The sequence below is a fragment of the Pleuronectes platessa genome, chromosome 3, assembly GCF_947347685.1.
Source record: "Pleuronectes platessa chromosome 3, fPlePla1.1, whole genome shotgun sequence".
In the NCBI taxonomy this organism is placed as follows: Eukaryota; Metazoa; Chordata; class Actinopteri; order Pleuronectiformes; family Pleuronectidae; genus Pleuronectes; species Pleuronectes platessa.
The window spans coordinates 10,565,073-10,585,551 of NC_070628.1; the positions used below are offsets into that span (position 1 = coordinate 10,565,073).

At 41.9% G+C, this 20,479-nt stretch overlaps 1 protein-coding gene across 1 annotated transcript; it reads left to right on the plus strand.

Moving 5' to 3' along the window:
* The first annotated feature begins 220 nt into the window (after positions 1–220).
* Positions 221–19,448, plus strand: papss1 (3'-phosphoadenosine 5'-phosphosulfate synthase 1). Its single transcript, XM_053418640.1, has 12 exons — positions 221–491; positions 2,501–2,615; positions 2,702–2,937; positions 3,464–3,602; positions 4,463–4,581; positions 4,896–5,009; positions 5,176–5,287; positions 8,039–8,244; positions 10,713–10,848; positions 11,202–11,470; positions 14,851–15,080; positions 18,314–19,448. Exons 1-12 carry the CDS (start codon positions 432–434, stop codon positions 18,453–18,455), a joined length of 1,878 nt encoding a protein of 625 aa, XP_053274615.1. The 5' UTR covers positions 221–431; the 3' UTR covers positions 18,456–19,448.
* The last annotated feature ends 1,031 nt before the right edge of the window (positions 19,449–20,479 follow it).

Consider the following 20,479-nt stretch of genomic DNA (forward strand, 5'->3'; position numbering starts at 1 on the left):
TAATAACAATTTGGTAAATCACTGCAAAGCCCGAACATACTCAGCAATGCAACGAAACAGATAACAGAAAACAATAAACCAGATAACAGAAAACAATAAACCGAACTGACGCCAGATCAGCACACGTGACTGAACCAAAACAGAGCCGTCACCGGATCCGCTCGTGTGTTTCCTGCAGAAACGCGACGTGTCGTCACACGGAGGAAGCGCGTCACTCCGTCGGCGGTGACGTGGCCGCTGGGAGAAGTTCTTCCCGGTAGACGCGCCAGGCTCCGCCGCTCCGGGCTCCTCCATCCACCGGAGACACCTTGAATAACAGATACACACGCGAACTCCCGAGCCCACACGTGCACCAGCAGACTACGCTTTGTGCGGAGGGGTGCGTCACACACAGCCAGCCGCTCACACTATCCGCTAATTGCCGCCAGAACATGGACACGTACGGTAACACCAACAAGAAGCAGAAGGTGAACAACGCCTCTGAGAGCTTGGTGAGTTCCGTGTTTTTTCACCGGGGTGTGTGTTCGATAGTTCGGTCAAACTCACCGGTTCACCGCGGCAGTCCTCCGCCGTGAGCCGGCTCTGAGCTAACGGACCGACCGGGTACACGGCTAGCTACCTGTTAGCACGTAATGTTCCAGCGTTAGCGCACAGTGAAGCTAGCAGAGTTATGCTAACAGTCCAGTCCATCTCATGCATCTACTGCTCAATACAGCTGTAATAACCCCCCCCCCCCCCCCCCCCCACACACACACACCCCAGTCACATCTTAAAGGCTTTAACTGGTTTACTGTCTAATAACTACTCTTGTAATCTTTTAATCAAGCAAACCATGTTTGTTTAAGCACCTTTCATTCAGATTAGTGAGGTTCAAAGTGCTTAACAAGTTACTGGTGAGACAGAGATGGATAAAACATTAAATAAAAAGGCCGACAACGAGATAGATTTTAAAAGCTACAATAATTACAACGATTTTAAAAGTGTAATACTAGTCAAAGTTTATAATGAATTTAAAACACACAATAATAATATTGATGGGCAGGTTCAATTCATTCCAATTCTACTTGTCTTTTATGACAGTTTAAATGATAACACTAGTAACAAATGTCTCTTTATTATCTTATTATTGTCTTTGATTGCTATTTATTTTATCCCCTTAATCTTTATCTCCACGTCTTTCACTGAAACTTGTATTGGTTGTGGTGTGTGTGAACAGGGGAGTCTGCACGTGAATTCCTCCTTTGGGATCAAAAAAGTTGTCTGAATGTGAATCTGAATATCAAACAAAACACACGTTATTTCAAGGCGTTTCACACAGTAAAGGAGGGGCCTTACATGATTATCGAGAAATCTTGACCTCAACGAACAAACACGAGGCGGCTGTGGGGAGATAAAACTTGCCTTTTAATATGAGGAAACCTCTGCGACCAGAATCAATGTAGGTGGTGATAAAGATAAGAGAGAATAGAGGTGTGTGGAGAAGATATGAGAAACCAGGAACAGTAGTGCAACCGTCACATTTAAGTTCTGTCTGACCGGTTGTTATAATGGAAATATTTCGATGTTTGTAGATCTGATGATGTAATAAACGATACCTGAACCATTTAATACTGGTTCAGTTTTAAAAGCTAAAACATAGACGTAATAAAATCTTCTGCAGGGCTGGTGGGAGATCATGAAGTGCCTTAAAAAACAAGTAAAAGACTCTTGAAATTAACATGATCACTGACAGGACTTAATTACAGGATTGATGTGGTCTCTTGTCCTCGTCCTGGTCATAAATCCGGCAACAGAGTTCAGAAACAGCTGTTGCTGGTTTTACTAGATTTTTGGGTCAACCAGATAGTGGGGGCATTACAGTAGTCAGTAGTCATTCACTTTTTTGCTTGGATGTGTCAGCACAGCACACTGCAGTTTCTATTCCCTTTAGCCTGGTAACCTATCGCCTTAAACACCTAATTCATATTCAAGTGATGATTTGATATACTATAAAACAATTGCACAAACATATGAAGCTGAAACAACAAATCAAGTCCACCCAACTAGTCAATGCTTTGGATAATATCTATAATTTTAAAAGGATAAACCCCACCAGTGTCAAATATTACGGTTAAAGCCTTTCCTTGTCATATTGGACAAAGAACCAGAACATGTAAAAGGCTCTGAATTACTGTTTACTGGAAAAAACTAATTACTGGAGTACTCAGATTTAGTTGTGGTAAATTATAATGGGCATGTTTCACTCTTCTGACATTCAGCAATTAGTTGAGAGACTATTGGTTTTTGCAACTATACATGTAAGCTTTCTTATAATAAAGTATTTCTATTCAAATTTCCCGTAAACAATATGTCAAAGATGCTATTTAAAATTAAAGTGTTTAAATTTGTAAAGCTCAATCCATCCATGACAACCTCCAATCTTTTAATTTAGAGTTTTTAATATATGTTTGTAATTGTGTTTTGGCCTGCTGAGTTGACAGTTAATCTTTTTCCTTTTCAGGGAATGCAACGTGCAACTAATGTCACCTATCAGGCTCATCACGTGAGCCGAAACAAGCGCGGGCAGGTTGTGGGAACAAGAGGAGGGTTCAGAGGATGCACGGTTTGGTTGACTGGTAGGTTGATTTTAACAAGGGTCCTTATAAAACACCTATTAGGTAATTTTATGGTTCCCCAATACTGTTTTTCTCTCAATATACAGGTTTGTCTGGTGCCGGGAAGACCACAGTGAGCATGGCTCTGGAGGAGTACCTGGTGTGTCACGGCATTCCCTGCTACAGCCTTGACGGGGACAACATCCGTCAAGGGCTGAACAAGAACCTGGGTTTCAGCCCAGAGGACCGGGAAGAGAACATTCGACGAATTGCTGAGGTGGCCCGGCTTTTTGCTGATGCTGGGCTGGTCTGCATCGCCAGCTTCATCTCTCCCTACAACAGGGTGAGTGAGTCGCCAATGAAAACATCAGCGATGAAGTGAGAGAAGTAAATGATGATAGGGATTAATGTGGCCGGGCCTCACTGATACTGTATTCATTTATCTCTCCTGGCCGTTACACAGTTTTTGTTAAACTATATTTAGTCTGACCCTCTGTGAACAGTTTTGTTTTAGACTGGGAAGCGATCAGCAGGCTTATGCTTTACTCCACTATAAATTCTACATCTATTTGTGGAACACTTTGTCGATCTTGGACTGTTACTGATGAGATTACTGATCATGTCATTTTCCATCATTGTTTTCATTTCTCTCTGAAAGCCAGTTCTGAGCTGTGTTTGCTGCAGTACGACCTAATTTAATGTACACAGCAGTGAATTTAGCATCTCATAGGAGAAGACAGATTTTCTGTTAAACTAAACCTGATCAACCTAAATTATTTAACATTCAAAACATACCGTCTTGCACTAACTTCTCTTAGGCTGAAGTCCTTTGTGTATGACATTGAATTTGATGGTTTTTGTCTGTTCAGGATCGCGTCAATGCGAGGAAGATCCATGAGGCTGCAGGGCTGCCTTTCTTTGAGGCGTTTGTGGACGCTCCACTGGACGTGTGTGAGCAGAGGGACGTGAAGGGACTGTACAAGAGGGCTAGAGCGGGCGAAATAAGAGGTGGAGTATGAACCGATAGTCTTTATGTGAAGTGCAGCAGTAGAGAAAAGACTGGGGTTCATACTCTGTCACATAGAACTTTGAGACTATAAGGAACAGCTCAAAATCCTATATTGTTGTGAAATGTGCCACAAAGGCAGAAAAGAGGAAACTCAAACAATGATAATGACAAAAAATTGCTGCATCACTCACTGTTAGAGGTGTTAAAAGTGCTTCTTACCACACTGTGCTGTAACACATTGTCCTTTATTTAGCTGAATTTTGTGCCATTTGCTTTGAGCAGAATAGCCTTTGTCAAATATTCCTTTTGGTCATAGATAAATAACACTGTTTGTTAATGAGAAGGATCTGAGGGTTGACCTTCTCTGTGAAGCTTCTCTTGCTTACGACCACCTTTGATTAGAGTTTCTTAATCTTTTCATACATATATAAATGTCATGACAAACAGTTGTCCCTCTGTAAGGATTGGCTCTGAAAGGTCCATGACCATATGAAACACTAGGTGGCGTTATGAGCTGTGTTCAGTTCATAAATATAGGGTTTTTAAAATAAATGTGATATTAAAATCAACATTAATGTCTTTTCATCAAATAACAGTCATATCATTTAATTTGCCATATCACTATCCCAACGATTTCAGGTAGTAGACTCTAGAATGTGGTTAAAGTAGTATACTTTTCAATAGAACAAATATTCGGTCTACAAGTTCTGTTGTCTAAGTGTTTTGATAAATAATAAATAAACAACTTTATTATAAACAATAAATAAAGGTTATATAGTCTTTTAATGTCGTTTAAGAGTTGAACATTTTAGAAAGTGGAACTCACACTTTTCATTGTTTTCTGTCTCTGCTTCTTCAGGTTTCACTGGAATTGACTCAGAGTACGAGAAACCAGAGGCTCCAGAGCTGGTGCTGAAGACCGACTCCTGCAGTGTGAACGATTGCATACAACAGCTGATTGACCTGCTTCAGGAGAGGGTGAGAACTCTCTCTGTCCTGCTTACAGAGGTTTAAAACATGTGTTCAGAATCAGCACTTGTGGTTTTAATGTTGGCTATTACCCCTTTAGAGTACATTTGACCTGATACACGCACTGTGCTGTAATCTCTTCATTGGCCACAAAGAGGCAGCAAACCCTCATAATTGTGTGGATGTTGATGTCACTGTTTCTACTCTGTTATCACATTATCAATATTTCTTAATGAAACAGAAAAACTCCCACAAACATTTACTGTGCAACTTGTTTAATAATGACACAAGATAATTAACTTCATATTTTTTTGGCTCTGCAGGACATAGTTCCTGTTGATGCATCCTATGAAGTGAAGGAGCTTTACATTCAGGAGAACAAACTGGACCTGGCTAAGGCTGATGCAGAAACCCTGCCTGCTGTGCAGATCACCAAGGTGCTTTTAAATTGTTAAATATTATTTTGTTTTATCTTTTAAGTAAAAATGAGTTAAAGGCAATTATCTTTTATGTTTTTTCAAAATAAATGTAAAATGCATATACAGCATGTTAAGTTAAACCTCCATATATGACCTACTGTATGTGACTGTGTATAATCCACAGCTGGACATGCAGTGGGTGCAGGTGCTGGCTGAAGGCTGGGCCACTCCTCTGAACGGTTTTATGAGGGAGAGAGAATTCTTACAGTGTCTCCATTTTGACTGTCTGCTGGATGGTAAGACGTCATTTATGTTTATTTTTAGGAAAATAGAAAATCTTAACACTTACTTTAGAAGACACAGAGGGCTTTCTATTGGAACATGAATGCCGAGACTCTTTCAGGGAAATGGACCAATGCAAATTTTGTTAATGGCATTCTAGCACAACTATCGTTCTTTTGTCTACTAAATATAACATAGAAATGAAGCATCCTGTCCTTAGCTTACCTATCAGACAGAGGGTTCATTCTTAGGTGTCTCCAATTTGCCATTTCTTGTTTTTTTTGCCATTTTGTCAGCTGTAGCTCGGTAGAGCGGGTCATTCACTAAGCAGAGGGTCGTTATTCCAAATCCCCGGCTCCTCCTGTCCGCATGCTGACAAGATACTGAGCCCATATTGCCCCTGACGTGTGTGAATTGGTAAATGTGGCTTGTAAGGATCAATAAGGGCTAAATAAAGGGCTAAATAAATAATAATAGTCCATCTCAGTTTAGAACTCAGTTTAGGTTGCAGTATGACCCATTAATATAATAAGGAATAGTGATGTTTATGCTCTATTGTTCTTTTTGCCTCAAAACCAGTCTTTATGGCAATATTTTGTATTGTTTGTGTTCTTCGAACAAATATAGAGGAGAGTAAATGTGTCACAGAGCGGGTTAATTCTGAACAGAGACTCCGACGAGCAAACATAGACGAGGAGTTCTCACCAAATAGAGGGGTCACTTCTGTCGTGTGGATGTGGTTTGGTTATGAAGAATTTGACATAGACCAGAAAACCATACTTTTCAAGTTATACTTCAGACCAGTTGCCACAACAGACTCGAACAACACTAACTTCTTTTACCTACCATACAAGAATCGGGTCAAACGGTACAGAATAGAATCTGCAGACGAGTTACACAAAAGCACAATCGAGTGCACAAAACAAACCCCAGACCTTATGTAAGAGGCTTCTGCCAGAAGAAAATTGCAAAGATGGAGGAAGGTAACAGCTGAACAGAGACATTTTCCATAGAGAAAAAGTATAAATATTGATAGGTATCATAGATCTATCAGGATGGAAGGTTTTAGTCATAAAGCACAGCCCTAATCTGGATTGAAGTTGAATGGTTATGTTGTGTTGATGAAGGAGTGGTTGTGTTGGCACCGAGGCATCAACAATGCCTCCTCTTTTTTTGGCACTTTCTAGTAAACAAATTCATCAGTTATAGAGTCTCCTGTTGTAATGAAAAAAATTCCTAGAGAAAGTAGATTGACTTTATTACCCACAAGACCACACAGATCTCACTTTTGTGCTGTGGTGCAAAATATCTAGTTACAAACGCATGGTAAAATGAAAAATATATAAAATTAAGTAGGAAGGACAGGAAAACAATCTCTGTCCTCAATGAAGGATAAAAAAATAACACTAAATTCTAACAACTTGGCATGAAATCATATTTGATTTAGGTTTGTTTCCCCAGAAATATTAATATCACATAAACTGAACTTGCTGCACTGAGGCAGAAATATATAGTGTTTCTGTTTGTCCTGGATGAGAAGGACGCAGAGGAAGAGGCCTGTGTATTGATTGACACCAGACTCCACCATTTGTCCATTTTCACTTCCTTCCAGGGATCCGACGGTGAAAGAATGATCTCATGGTGAAAGGATTGATTGCCTACAATATAACACTAAACCTGGTTGGGAAGCAGAAAACGGCATGTTTGACTAATCAAATAGTCTGCAAAAATAAACACAATCAAAGTCAAGCTTATGTCTCCTTCGCTCGGACATTTGGCATTCGTGTCTATGTGTATGTGTGCGTCTGTGTGTCTGTGTGTGTTATTAAAACCAGCTGTAAACTCATCGTGACAGAGGGGACCAGGAGAGGGTCCAGGGGGGAGTTGGGGGTAGCAAGAGCAGTCATAGTCCTCCCCTGTCTTCACATTACTCGGTCTGATATGATGTGAAAAGCGTGTCGCTCCCAAAGTTGTCATCAACCTGGAGGACAAAATGAACCGGCCACCAAAGCACTCACCACACAGAGAAGTCAGAAAATGAGAGAGGGTCAAGCTGTAGCTCAGCTGAAGAGGATTTTTCTCCTCGAGCTTCTTAAATTGCAGCCTTGACGACTCACTGTAGCCTGTGGTTTAGCTGTATATTCCACATTTAGCCTTAAGGGCAGCAGCATAGGGACTTTACTAGAATGTCTGAGCTGTTTGGTTGCATCTACTGAACCTTTGAGGGTTTTTGTTGCTCTTGAATGTCTTTTCAGGGAATCTCAGAGCTTTGCAGCAGGGTCCCTCTACCTGGTGGTTCTTGATTCATTGTCTGATATTAGATATGTCTCATGGAGTTTTCTTTTAAGCGCTTGTAAAGTTGTGTTTCTTATTAAACACACATTTTTTACACCCTTTAGGTCTAAAAGAAGGCATTTTCATGTTGTGCATTGTTCCATCCCTCACAGAGTGGATGTTGTCACTGCTGTCCGTTTGTGTGTTTTCTGGTTTAGATAAATTAGTTCAGATAATTAAGAATATTTAGATAACTGAGCTAACTAACTACATAATGAGCATCACACTTTCATGGTTCAGAAGTGTATTGACTGGAAATGTGATAGCAGTTGATCGTTGAAGTACTTTTCAATTAACAAACTTCTTAAATGTGAGGATTTGCTGCTTGTCTTTTCCAAGAAACTGAATATCTTATAGTTTTTGACTGATAGGGTTCTTTCCTGCATAAATGTGACTTTTGTCCTCGTAAAATGTTTTCTTCCTTGTCCCAGGCGGCGTCATCAACCTGTCAGTGCCTGTGGTGCTGCCAGTGGCTACCGCAGATAAAGAGCGCTTGGATGGCGTGACGGCCGTGGCCCTGGTCTATGGAGGCAGGCGAGTTGCCATCCTTCGCAACCCTGAGTTTTATGAACACCGCAAAGAAGAGCGCTGTGCTCGACAGTGGGGCACCACTTGCAAGGACCACCCCTATATCAAGGTAAATTGACGTGACATATTCAGGGCTAGTTTTGCTCCATGAAAGCTGAATTTAGAGCAGCGGCAAATATGTTGGAAATGATATAGAAAAATCCCTAAAAGAAAGCACTGAACAGCATCTGCAGAGTTCCAGACAGCGTGTCTCAGCGTTCTGTTTGATAAACACTGTGCATGTGAAAGAAACCTGCTTGCCTGGATTGTGCATTGATGGAACACAGATCCAAACTGTCTTTTTCACAATGCTTATGGAAAGACTGACTAGGTTGAGGAGTGGAGCCTTTCTCACAGGCTTTTAGGACGCCCAGTGTAATCACTTGATCTTTTTGGTCCACCCTCATTTTGCAGGTGTTATAGTTGGATGCTGCGTCTCTCGCTGAGCCTCCACCTAATGCATTTGTGATTTTGCTGCTCAGCTGAACAGGCTGAGGAACCTCTGCCAGCTTCTACCTTTCCACTCTCACACCCCTTCTTTAAATATACACAGGAAGTGTTTCCATCTGTCTCCTATCAAATGCTGTGGCACTCAGGTAGACTCTGACAAGATGACGTCGTGGAACAGTCACGCAGACCCTGTAGAAAGGTCCATTGGCTTGTAGCTGGAAAAGAACAGAACAGTCTGGTGCTCGTGACAGAGATGGTTGTCAGATTAAGAACTCCATCTGCACGAACTGAAAAAGTTCTGGGGAATTATCATCCCCATTGTTTTCAGGATTGGTGCAGTCTGTCAGCCACCTGGTTATTTGCAAAGATACAAGCCAAAACTAACAGTAAACTCCGGGGCATCTGGTGATTTCACACCCTGAGGTCAGACTTACTGAAAACATCAGTGGCTAATTTTAAAGCCCCTAAAAAATGCTGGATTGACAGCTGTCTCAATATTCCAGGACAGTTTGACGTCATTTTAAATTTTAGCTAAAAAATCTTGAATTTGGCTTGGTAATGTGTTTTTTAAGATAAGTTATAAGAAGTTGCCAGTCTCGTAAGCTGGTACCGTGACTCCAGTGTCAACACCTTATGCCTCAGCATTGGTTTTTAACACATGCCGAGTACTCCACTCTAACCTGTCACATCCGGATATGTGTGTTCAGCTTTCTGTGATTAAGGTGTCACTCATTAACAAGAGTGTGTGTATGTATACCTAAGTGTATGTTTAACTCTCCAAGCCGGAGCCAGTCTGTCAACACACCTCCGAGCTGCTAGCAACAACTTTTTCTTTCTTCCCCCCCCATCCCGTCTTTTTCCTGTCAGAAACGACCTGCTCCATATAGCATGTAGTTAATCCACGTTTTCCTGTTTGCCTGTCTGTCAGTCAGACAGGGAGCCCCTGTCTGCGGAAACTGTGGTGTAGTGGCTGTTTATTTGGCTTTGGCCCTTTCACATGTAAAGCTACAGGGCACTTTAAACAGTTAAACAAAGCACATGTGTACGTGTAAGGCCTCTGCTCTCTTGGATTTATCTACGCAGACATTATATATTTCCATTCACTTCTGTTGGGGGAAAAAAATAAATTGCAACTCATCAATGCTGTTGATTTCTCCTAAAGAAAAAGGCTGTTGAGCATTTCACACGACTACCGTCTCCGGCCAGCAGCCGACAGTTTGGATTCATTGAAGTGAGGAAAACAAATCACAACATAATCCTGCAAACTTGTCACAGTGGAGCCAAGTCGTCATTGACCACATCACTGCCGAATGCCTTCTGATGTTTTTGATCAGTTTGCCAGATTAAACTGAAAACAATATGTTTGTGAAATAAGGATATCAAAGAGTTTTTTAAAAAAAAATCTTTTTAAAACATGATTAATGAAATGAGTGATATAAATGGATTTTTTTTTCTTTTCATCAACTTCCAAATCTGCTACTTCCAGTGCCTACACACTTCAGGTTTCACTTATGGCTCTTGTTTTCCGATTCTCACCGTCTCCGTTCTACAGCAGTGCTTATTTTATTGCTGGGTCTGTGGAGAATTGTCACTTTGTATAACATTAACATCCCACAGGCCCGTGTGCTCAGTAACTCTAGCTACAGTCCTATAAATGCCGCAGGAGGAAGGCAAGAGATGCAGCCTGAAACAATAGCTGCCTTTTCCTGGGTCCTGAGCACTTTGGTGACATTGTTGGATTAAATCTTGTGAGGAGGGAAAAACATTCTCTTCCGTTTGGTCATGAGCTCATCACCAGGTTTTATTTTGGAACACAATCGGACTTTGTCTCTGCTCTGTTATTGAAATCAAGGTAGTTGATGTGGTCAAATGCAGAAGAGGGTGCAGTTCTTTTGGCCGTTTAATCTTCACATCAGGACTTTGATTTATGCTGTCCCCTGTTGCAACTGGGTCATAACTCAGGACTTTTATTAGAATTCATGCTGGTCTGCTTCCAGCACAGTGAAGTTTTAATGGACCACAGTGTCCTAAGTCTGGATCATGTTTGAGTCGCGTTCACTGCCATGATCGCTGTGGCTCCTGTTTCAGATGGTGATGGAGAGCGGGGACTGGCTGGTCGGCGGAGACCTGCAGGTTCTGGACAAGATCTCCTGGAACGATGGACTCGACAAATACCGGCTGACACCCACTGAGCTCAAACAGAAGTTTAAAGAAATGAATGCAGGTACAGACCAAGTTGTATTGGTAATGGTTGATTGTTGTCAGAACTGTATAAAACAGTGTTGAGATGTTCAACTAAGGATATTTTGAGTATTTTAACAGTTGGAGTATTTATAAACTGAATCTCCTTATCCTTTAAAAAGAGAACTGTGGGTAGTCCACTCTTTTGTGTGAGAGTCAGGGTGGTGAGGTCACAGTCGAGGAGAGGTCTGGTATGATTCAGATCTTCACCAATAAGAACACATGCCATGTGTGGTTTCAGTGGCTGGGCACTTGTGGCCCTCTGTTTTTCTTGTACAGATACAGATGTTTCGTCTGAATATAACCAACCCCTTCTTCTCCCTTCTCTTTTTTCAGATGCTGTTTTTGCCTTCCAGCTCCGCAACCCGGTCCACAATGGCCACGCTCTTCTGATGCAGGACACACACAAGCGTCTCATCGAGCGAGGCTACCGCCGACCCGTGCTGCTGCTCCATCCACTGGGAGGGTGGACTAAGGACGACGATGTGCCGCTGCCTTGGCGAATGAAGCAGCATGCTGCCGTGCTGGAGGAGGGCGTCCTGAATCCAGACTCCACCATCGTTGCCATCTTTCCTTCACCCATGATGTATGCCGGGCCAACTGAGGTAAGACCATCAGCAATAATGTATTTTCAGTTGCACGTTTGTGGTTTCGTAAAAAAAAAAAGAAAGAAAGTTACACTTTCCTCAAACTTGACAGGGAACAAGAGAATGACTGCAGCACCATGTAATAACCAAAGACTTGAAGAAGAGACTTGTCACATACTTGTCTGCACAGTTTTGACTGTGATAAATGGCAGGAAAGGGGATTTAAAATTTCCTCGGGGAGCTCTGTTAGTGTTTCCATGCCATACACAAACCTCCCTGTGTGGCTGAGCGTAGCTGTGTATCTGGGTATCTTTTAATCATTCACTTACAGTGTTTCCCCCAGTAAATGTCTCAGTCAAGGTGGTAAGCAGGCGGCGGTGCTGTTGGCGCGGCGCGTAGCGGCGCGGCGAAAATTTTTGGGGGTATTTTGCTCAAAGATGCCAGTACACATGAATGAAATAAACAACTGTTTATTTCAATATAAATAAACAACAGTAGGTACAAATGTTGTGGAAAACATGCAGACACTACAAAATAAAATTAAAGAACAGTGCAAATTAAATACAAATAATGGACAATACACTTAACTTTTGTATGCACATAAAAGGGCAAATTCAACTATTTACAGTTCCTTTCTGGATCTTCTTATTTGCGGCACAGCTGACAAGAGGCATCAGTGCATGCTATTCTGCGTGGCTGTGCAAAGAACAGTTCCAGCGCCCTGCTGAAATTAAACTTAGACACTGGTGGGCCATTGATGCTGATCTTCATGAAAGGCTGTAAGACTCTTGCCCTGCAGCCTGTTTCGCAGGTCTGTCTTTATCTACACATAGAGTGAATGAAGTCAATGTTGTATTTAATATTTTAAATTTTGAACTAAGATAGTGAGAAGATGATGGGCTTACCCTATTCATGGCAGAAAAATCTCGCTCACAATTGACACTTGCCACTGGTATCGTGAGCGCGATCGCTGACAGGAGGGACAGGTTTGGATACAGCTGATGTAGCTCATCATACTGCATAAGCCTTTACGTTACATATCATTCATGGACCAATTAAAATCGAGATATTACTAGACATTTACGCAGCTTAGGCCAACGTCATTACGTTTGCTATGCTCATTCACGTCGCGTTACCCCCGCGGATTTTTAAGTCAACATTGCAGCTGCCGTGTCCGTGCCCGCAGATATTTCAGACTGGAGGAATTTTAACAAATTGGATTATAATTTAAAAAGGAACAGAATGAATAGCAAGAGAAAGGCCTGCGCCAGCCTTGGACGGTGTACAGCAGCAACAGGGACAAACAATGTTCGAGCATTTCAAACGGACAGGTAGCCTACATGAACGGAAGGATGCTAGCTAGCTGTGCTGTCAGTCAGACTGTCACTGGATTACTATCGTATTGCTTATTTCTACAGCCAGGGAGTCAGATTGGTGAGTCAGAAACTTTTTGGGGGTTTATTTAATAATAAAGTTGGATGAATTGATACCGAGTGCAATCCATTCTGCATTTTATATTCAATTGAGCAGTTGTGTTTTCATTGTTACTGACGGACAAACCTAAGCTCTGCAATGTGGATAAATGGTTACATTCTGATGCTGGACAGGTCCATGGGGCATATGCTACTGGTACTATATCTATTAAGATAAAGTTTATGGAGTGGAGTTGCCATCAGTTATGCTGTAGTCCTACATAATGATGAATGCTGTCTTTTATTTTTAAGTTGAATAGAAGTAGTACCGGTAGTTTGAATCGGCGAAGGTTTGACTTGTTGCCTTACGTTTATTCTGCCCTCGGTGTGAGGGACGGGTCCGTTAAGTCGATGGATGCGATGTTTAATCATTTAGACCAAACTACAGTAGGCTACGGGCAAACCTGAAGTCACCGTCGTGACATTTCATATACGTCCCGTCTGTGTGTGTGTGTGAGTGAGTGAGTGAGAGAGAGAGAAAGAAAGAAAGAAAGGGAGGAACTTATTTGAAATCGGCCGTGCGTGCCTGTTTGTTGTTTATTGTTTTTGATTTAACAATATATAGGTTTAGAGAAATCTGGCTTTCAGAACTCAGTGCCTACCCACTCACTGACCTCACCGCACGTCACTGGCGGTAGATTGACAGGTGACTATGATAGACTATGCAACAATATATTCAACCACCAGATGTCGCCGTCTCAATTACACTCAAAAAACTTTATTGGCACGACTAATGTTGTTAACAGTATTACCTGAGTATTATCAATGCCATTTTTTTTTTTTTTTTTTTCAACTTTTTTTTTTTTTTTTTTTTTTTTTTTTTTCAATACATTGGTAGTCAAGGCGGGGCCCTAGTCTTGTTAAGGCGGCCGCCTTAACAAGATAGTGCTGGGGGAAACCCTGACTTATGTTAATGGGAAAACTATGGAGAAAATGATTGAGAGCAGATTGGAGGCTGGTGGATGTCAGGCAGTGAATTTATTTATGTTGTAATTCTGAACAGGAACACAAGGGAGTCTGACTGAGTCTAGTGTCATAGTTCTGACCCTGTCAACTCTTCAAAACAACATTAACCCTGGCTCTACCTGTTACTCAAACAGAAAAAACATGCTTTCTACTTCCACTTAACTTTCATTATTAGTCAGATTGTTCTATGGTCTACATCTTCCACCCTAAACTGAAATCGCATTTTGTAATCTAAACCTAATCTAAAACCCCTACATCCTGAAATATACAAACTACAGGGCAGTCCATTATCCTAATGGCAGCAGTGTTAGTAATTATCAAGACATAATGTGTTTTTGCAATTATTCATAATGAGAAACAGAAAGGGAACCTCTGTTTATGGTGAATGCTAATTCCTATTGGGAATAATTGTTGGAGACTGGCTGACTGATCTTGTGGAGGTATAGTTCTGTCTAAAATATTTTTTTGTTTATTATTTAAGTGATATATTGTAGCATCTCCAGACAGGTAGCCACGGCAAAGCAGGTCTCAGTTACTTTTATAGTCAAAGCCTTTACTACAAAAATATAACGTTAAATAAACTACAGCACAAAGAGCATGATGATCATCAAATAGAAAACATCTTGCTTGGAGACTTGCATGTCAGACTAACAGGGGCATGATTCCACAGAGCTCTACATAAGGACCTAATCTGTAAACTATTAAAGGCCTGTAACACCCCTGATGTATTGTGCAAATAAGATAAGAGGGGAGGCTGAGCCCAAGCAAAACAAAACATACATTATGTATACAGCTTATGCTTTTGAGAGATGCAGGAGCAGGAGCCCATCCATGCTGACATTGGCCAAGAGGTAAGGTACATCCTGGTCAAGTCGCCAACGTGTCACAGGGCCGACATACAGAGAGGCATATGTCTTCCAGTCAAGTCTTTCTTCAGTCTCCTTGTCTCCTCGTCCACAGGTTCAGTGGCACTGCAGATCTCGAATGGTAGCCGGTGCCAATTTCTACATCGTTGGCCGTGACCCTGCAGGGATGCCCCACCCTGCCACGGGGAAGGACCTGTACGAACCCTCTCACGGGGCCAAGGTCCTCACCATGGCTCCCGGCCTCATCACCCTGGAGATCGTCCCCTTCAAGGTTGCTGCTTACAATAAGGTCAAGAGAGCGATGGATTTTTATGACCCTCAGAAGTAAGTACTGGTTCATGTTAACATTTTCAGTTGTCAGTTCTCATCTTGTTTCCCACAGTCTTTAAGTATCAGGGTAGTGGAAAACAGAAATAGTTAGTCTAGTGCAGCAGACTTCGCTCACTCTAAATTGAACATCTTATTTCTAGATTTAATCCAGACTAATACCTCACATGTATGCCAATTAGAACCAGCAGCCTAAACAGAAATTACACTCTAAATTTATTAGGCCTGTCTTGCCTTTTTCCCCTATAATTTCCTTTCTTCTTGCTCTGTTGTCCACAGCAAAACATCAGGCCAAGAATAACACGCTGTTTTTCTTTCTTACACAGTTAAAAGGTTTTTCGGATTAAATTTAGCTTTGATGTTGCTCAAAAAATTACAGAGAACTGCTATTAATTAAAGTTTGTATACGTACACAGCAACACAGCACATGATGACTAACAAAAATCATGCAATCTCGTTCCCTCTCCGCCATCAGGTTGTGTAATTGTAGCAGTGTAGGAATGTTCAAAGTAAATACGACCAAACTAATCACCAGACCTGCTCAGTTTTCCATGATGCATGTTTATAATGTTAAATCCAAACTGAATTGTTGATCATTCATTGTTGACATGAAGTGCTTCTGTGGAAAGAGTTAACAGTGCTTTTAAAAAGGGTTGTTGTTTTAGCATAGCAGGAGATCTGGCAGGTCACATCAACAGAAAACTGTCCTGGACATTTGGGTAAGGGTTTTCCTCTGGATAGAGCATGCAGGAGGCTGGACATGGGTTTTTTAAATTCCACTGTGGAAAGCAAACAGTGATACCAACGGCAGTCCTTATCTCCACAAGCTCTTGAACCTTGTTGTCTTTCCGAGTTGTCATCTTTGCCGTCAACTTCTATGTCCATGGATCCTCTTTTTTTTTTATCCCCTGATATTTGTAGTCTTCCAGTTTCAATGACTGTTGCGTGTTAAATTGCCTCATCACGCCCGCTCGCTCATTCTAATATTTTATGGACACTTTACTCAGGAACTGGCAGGAAAAGCCCAAGAAAATTTCTGGAGCTAATGACCCGGACATCTGCATTCTCACACAAAGCACCTTTCAGAACATTTTTTGGATATCACTGCATGTCTGAAGGCAGCTTTAGACTCAAGTTTCAACTAATTATAAATCAAAGGTCAAAGTCGCTGTGACCTCTGTCACATGTTTTTGGCCACGACTACAGGATACTTATCCTAATTATGAAAAGAAATCACAAAAATGTTTCATAGGCTAAAAGCTGAAGTGATGTCATCCTAAGGGCAGAGGTCAACTTTACTGTGATGGAATAATGTTGCAAACACACTTAACACATAAATCCCTTCAATCTTCACCACATGTATTTCCTTCAATCTGGACCGATGTGGAACCTGCCACTTGATTGCTTTGGCAGAGACGAACAACCCTGAGGAGTGGATTCCAGTTTTATGCTGAATATCATTGACCCTGGGCTTTGGTGTAATTCTAAGGTTAAATCTAATGCAAATGCAGGAGAGTTGCTGGATTTCCACGGTCTGTAGTCGTCACTCAGTTAGATTAATGGGATTCCATTCTCATGCACGCTGACAGCACTTTGCCGAATTTCAAGTGGACTATCCATGCTACGCCTAATCACCAGCAATACCTCTCAAGTCTTTCCCTAAAGTGTAATGGCTGAGGTCACAGCAAGCTGTTTCTAATTTGACACTGTATAAAATGTTCTTGGAAGAATTTGCCTGCGGCCCTTTTACATCACGCCATGTGAACTGTGAGGTCTTCTTCACAGATTCAAACTGTTTCAAAGCCGCAAGACGTGCTCTGTGTCGTGTGATAACAATTAGAAACTGTACTTCACAGCGATGGACTTTGATTCTGCCTACATGTAAGCTCCACAAAGTGCGAGTGTCTGTTAACAAGATGTCTCAGAAGTGTCTTGATTATTGCTGACAGTCATTTATAGACAAAGCAAGTGAAGATGTGGTGATCTTGTGCCAGCGCTCTGCTCAGGTCTGATTAGAGATGAAGAGGGTCCTTGGCTGCTCACTTCAAACAAAGCTGTTCATATCTTTGTCTGCACCAGGTGTGGTGGGAAGTTATCTTCCTCTCAGACATCAGAACGTCTGAAATATGGGAAAAAATGTCTGGACTGATGAAAGATGGTTTTCCTTCATGCACACACACTTGGTTTAGTGGTTTGACAGCAGTGTGTGACCGCCTCAAGTAATAATTCATCATTTGTTACTCGTCTGAACGGAAGCAATCCGTGTTTCAGTAAATAAACATGTCTAATAGAGAGAGAAACCTCACAGCACCGGGTCAATTGTTTCAATCCACTCAATGTTTTACAAAAGAAGCCGTCGTAAAAGCAGAGGACACCAGAGGTTGTCTTGAATTCATTATCTTTCGGAAACTGATTGTTTGTAGCTCTGTCCATGAAGAACAGTTAAACAATGTCTCTTTGAATATTGAAAATAAATGTTATGTCCTGCCTCTGCCTTCTGCACCCCCCCCCCTCACCTATATCCGGTGGAGGAGATGTCTCTGTTGTGAAACGATCTGGGCAGAGAATCTCTTGCTGCGTTGTATGTGTGAAATGAAAAGTCCGAACCCAATTCTGTGGAGATGGAGATTCTTAGGTCTGAAAATGGCTTTAATGATGCCTTTTAAAAAGTTGAAGGTGTGGTCGTGATTTAAAAAAAAGATTATGCAACAAAGTACGGTAAACACGAACATAAAAATTAATGATCTGCTCCCACACAATGAATTTGAAGAATGCTAGAATGTGTGTGTGTGTGTGTGTGTGGGGGGGGGGGGGGGGGGGTCAGCTGCACCAACCTCTGTCGCTATTGCTTGCCGAGCTGGCTCACTGCATCGTCACAGCATCTCTCTCGCCACAGAATGATGTGGGAGCAGAGCAGCTGCCAGAAATGGTCAGAATATGAAATGTAGAGCTTAGTCAGATAAATATTCCCATTCCCGTATTCACGTCTGTTTTCACTGTGCGGGATGTGAGATGCTTAAAGAGCTTCGTTTCTTGGTTTGCAGAAATACTAACCGGTCGGCCGCTACGCCTCGATGCACTCGATTCCAGAGCAGCAGGCAGTTATTGTTGGCTCCCGTGCGCTGCTCTGTCGATAAGCATCTTATTTTTGTATTAATTGAAATGTGTCTGCTACTAAAAACTAATATTCTCTCTGTTTTTTTCTTTTCTTCTGCTTCTTCCAACTGCAGCCACCAAGACTATGATTTCATCTCAGGTACACGTATGCGGAAGATGGCTCGCGAGGGAGAGAATCCCCCGGACGGCTTCATGGCGCCAAAGGCCTGGGCCGTGTTGAAAGATTACTACAAGTCACTGGAGAAGGCCGAGTAAAGGTCGAGTGTGTGAGGAAGCCACACGGGAACACAGTGGTTTCTACTGATGTTTACAACGAGCGACGTGCGGACCACTCAGCTTCTGTCAAACACCACGCTCCGGCTCCTGTCTGTGACCTTTCTCTGTCAGTCAGTTGTTTTTAGTCTTATCCCGTTTGTGTTTTTAACTGTACCGTACTTCATTTAACCGAACAAAAGAAGACGTCTTCATAGTAGATGTTTGTGTTTCTCACTAACTTTATGACTCTACATTCTGTTGACTGGTTGCAAAAAATGTTGTTTTAAAGAAGATTTTTACAGATGGAGACTTGTATTGGCCCGCGTGGAAAGCGCTGTTGATCAGTGCCGAATGAATGTTGCGTATTCGGGATTCAAACCATTACTGCACTTGCTAGAGTTTGCGTTACTCACGTCTGAACCACAAATTGCTTCGTCCTGTGTGTTTGTGAGTGGAAGAGGCAAATCGCTCCAAATGTGGCGTACACGAGTATTTGATGTAAGAGTTGAGTGCCTTGGTCTTCAGAGAGTGAATTCACATGTTGTCTTGTTTGAATGAGGACACACACATCCACCTGCTTTTTGTCCCACCTGTTGCTAGACTGAACATGTCCACCAGATCAACAGATGGTCTGCAACACAGATCAGCATTAAAGATGATTTTATTGAGAAACGAAACTCTAACCTTCCCAGACTTCTTAGAATATGTTTAACTTTTCTTTGTTTTTTCGTATTTATTCTCTTTACATTTAAAGTTCTTCTCTTTTTAACTGTGTTGTGCATGTAGTCTCTGAGCTTTGAGCTTCTCTCTCAAGAGTTTAAATGTTTTGTTATGTTTTCATCATGTTTATTTTTTTCCCCTCATAAGTTACTAATATTTTCCATGTGGTAATTCATTTTTAACTGTCCGCCAGTATAATCAGAGGGTTGATGGTTACCATCGAGGGATCAGATTTGTAATCTTCCTCATCCATTAAACCCTTTTTTTTTTAAAGCAGAAACGAACAAATTGTTTTCTTTTGCTTTTCTCTCATCTTTGGTTGTGTTTATCTTTTCTTTGTTGTTTGCTTTAGACCAAATACTTTTTAAACATCTAACACACACTCAAAGAATCCCACTTCATTTCAAAGCATTGAATTTCATGCATTCTAGAAACTAGAGCTACGTTGATGGAGCTGTCGTGGACTTTCAGCGGCCTGTGATCTCACGGTGACACGGTTCATATTCTGACAACTCAATAGCTCTGAACCTCTTCACGTCTTTGTGACCCTTCTTCTCCTCCTCCCCCCCCCCCCCAGTTGGTCAATCAGCTGTATATTGAATGCGACAGACCCTCTAGTGACCCCAATCAGATGCAGACACACTCACACACTGTATACAAAGAGCTGCAGCTGGGCCCCAGATGCAGCGAGAGTGGAAGGTGGACGGGTTAAAACCAGGCTCAGTCAGAAACACCCTGAGTACCTTATCTAATCCAGCGCCAAGATATAATGAACAGGCCTGCCAGCAGCAATTTATTTTTTTCTATCTTTTTGCCAGATCTTGTTCAATCTCAAACGGTAATCGAGCTGGGATCTCAGCGCGGCTTCAAAAGAAGAGCTGTTGTTTTTTTCGGTGCACAGAAAAAAAGGATCAAATGATTTTTGGAAAGGTTACCTTATGATTCCCGATGTTATCTGACTTGTAGCACGCTCAGTGTGTTCGTTCTGGATCCTTTCTGTCCGCTTGTCGGGGCCCATTCATCAGATGGTGCTGTGTAACCTTTCTTTCCTCTGAGGCGGTGGCACACTTCTGAAGAATAACGCAGAAGGTGTCGTAGGAGTCAGGTCTTGTCCTGACTTCTGTTTACATGACTCACCTGCGCCGCCTCGTTTTCTCCTCGCGTGGCTTATAACATTCATCGAAGGTGGAGAAACCGAATGATGCTTTAGCTGCGAGTGTGAAGCCGTTTTCAGACACGACCTCTGGAGGAGATTTACTTGTTTTCACAGCACATCTGCACCAGCGTCGGTCCTCATCTCCAGA

What these genes read in the sequence shown, in the direction of transcription:
- papss1 (XM_053418640.1), top strand. Translation starts at nt 432, where the DNA reads ATGGACACGTACGGTAACACCAACAAGAAGCAGAAGGTGAACAACGCC. An exon ending in TAGAGCGGGCGAAATAAGAG is followed by an intron (nt 3,603 to 4,462) that starts GTGGAGTATGAA and finishes CTGCTTCTTCAG; the next exon opens with GTTTCACTGGAATTGACTCA. An exon ending in AGGACCACCCCTATATCAAG is followed by an intron (nt 8,245 to 10,712) that starts GTAAATTGACGT and finishes CTCCTGTTTCAG; the next exon opens with ATGGTGATGGAGAGCGGGGA.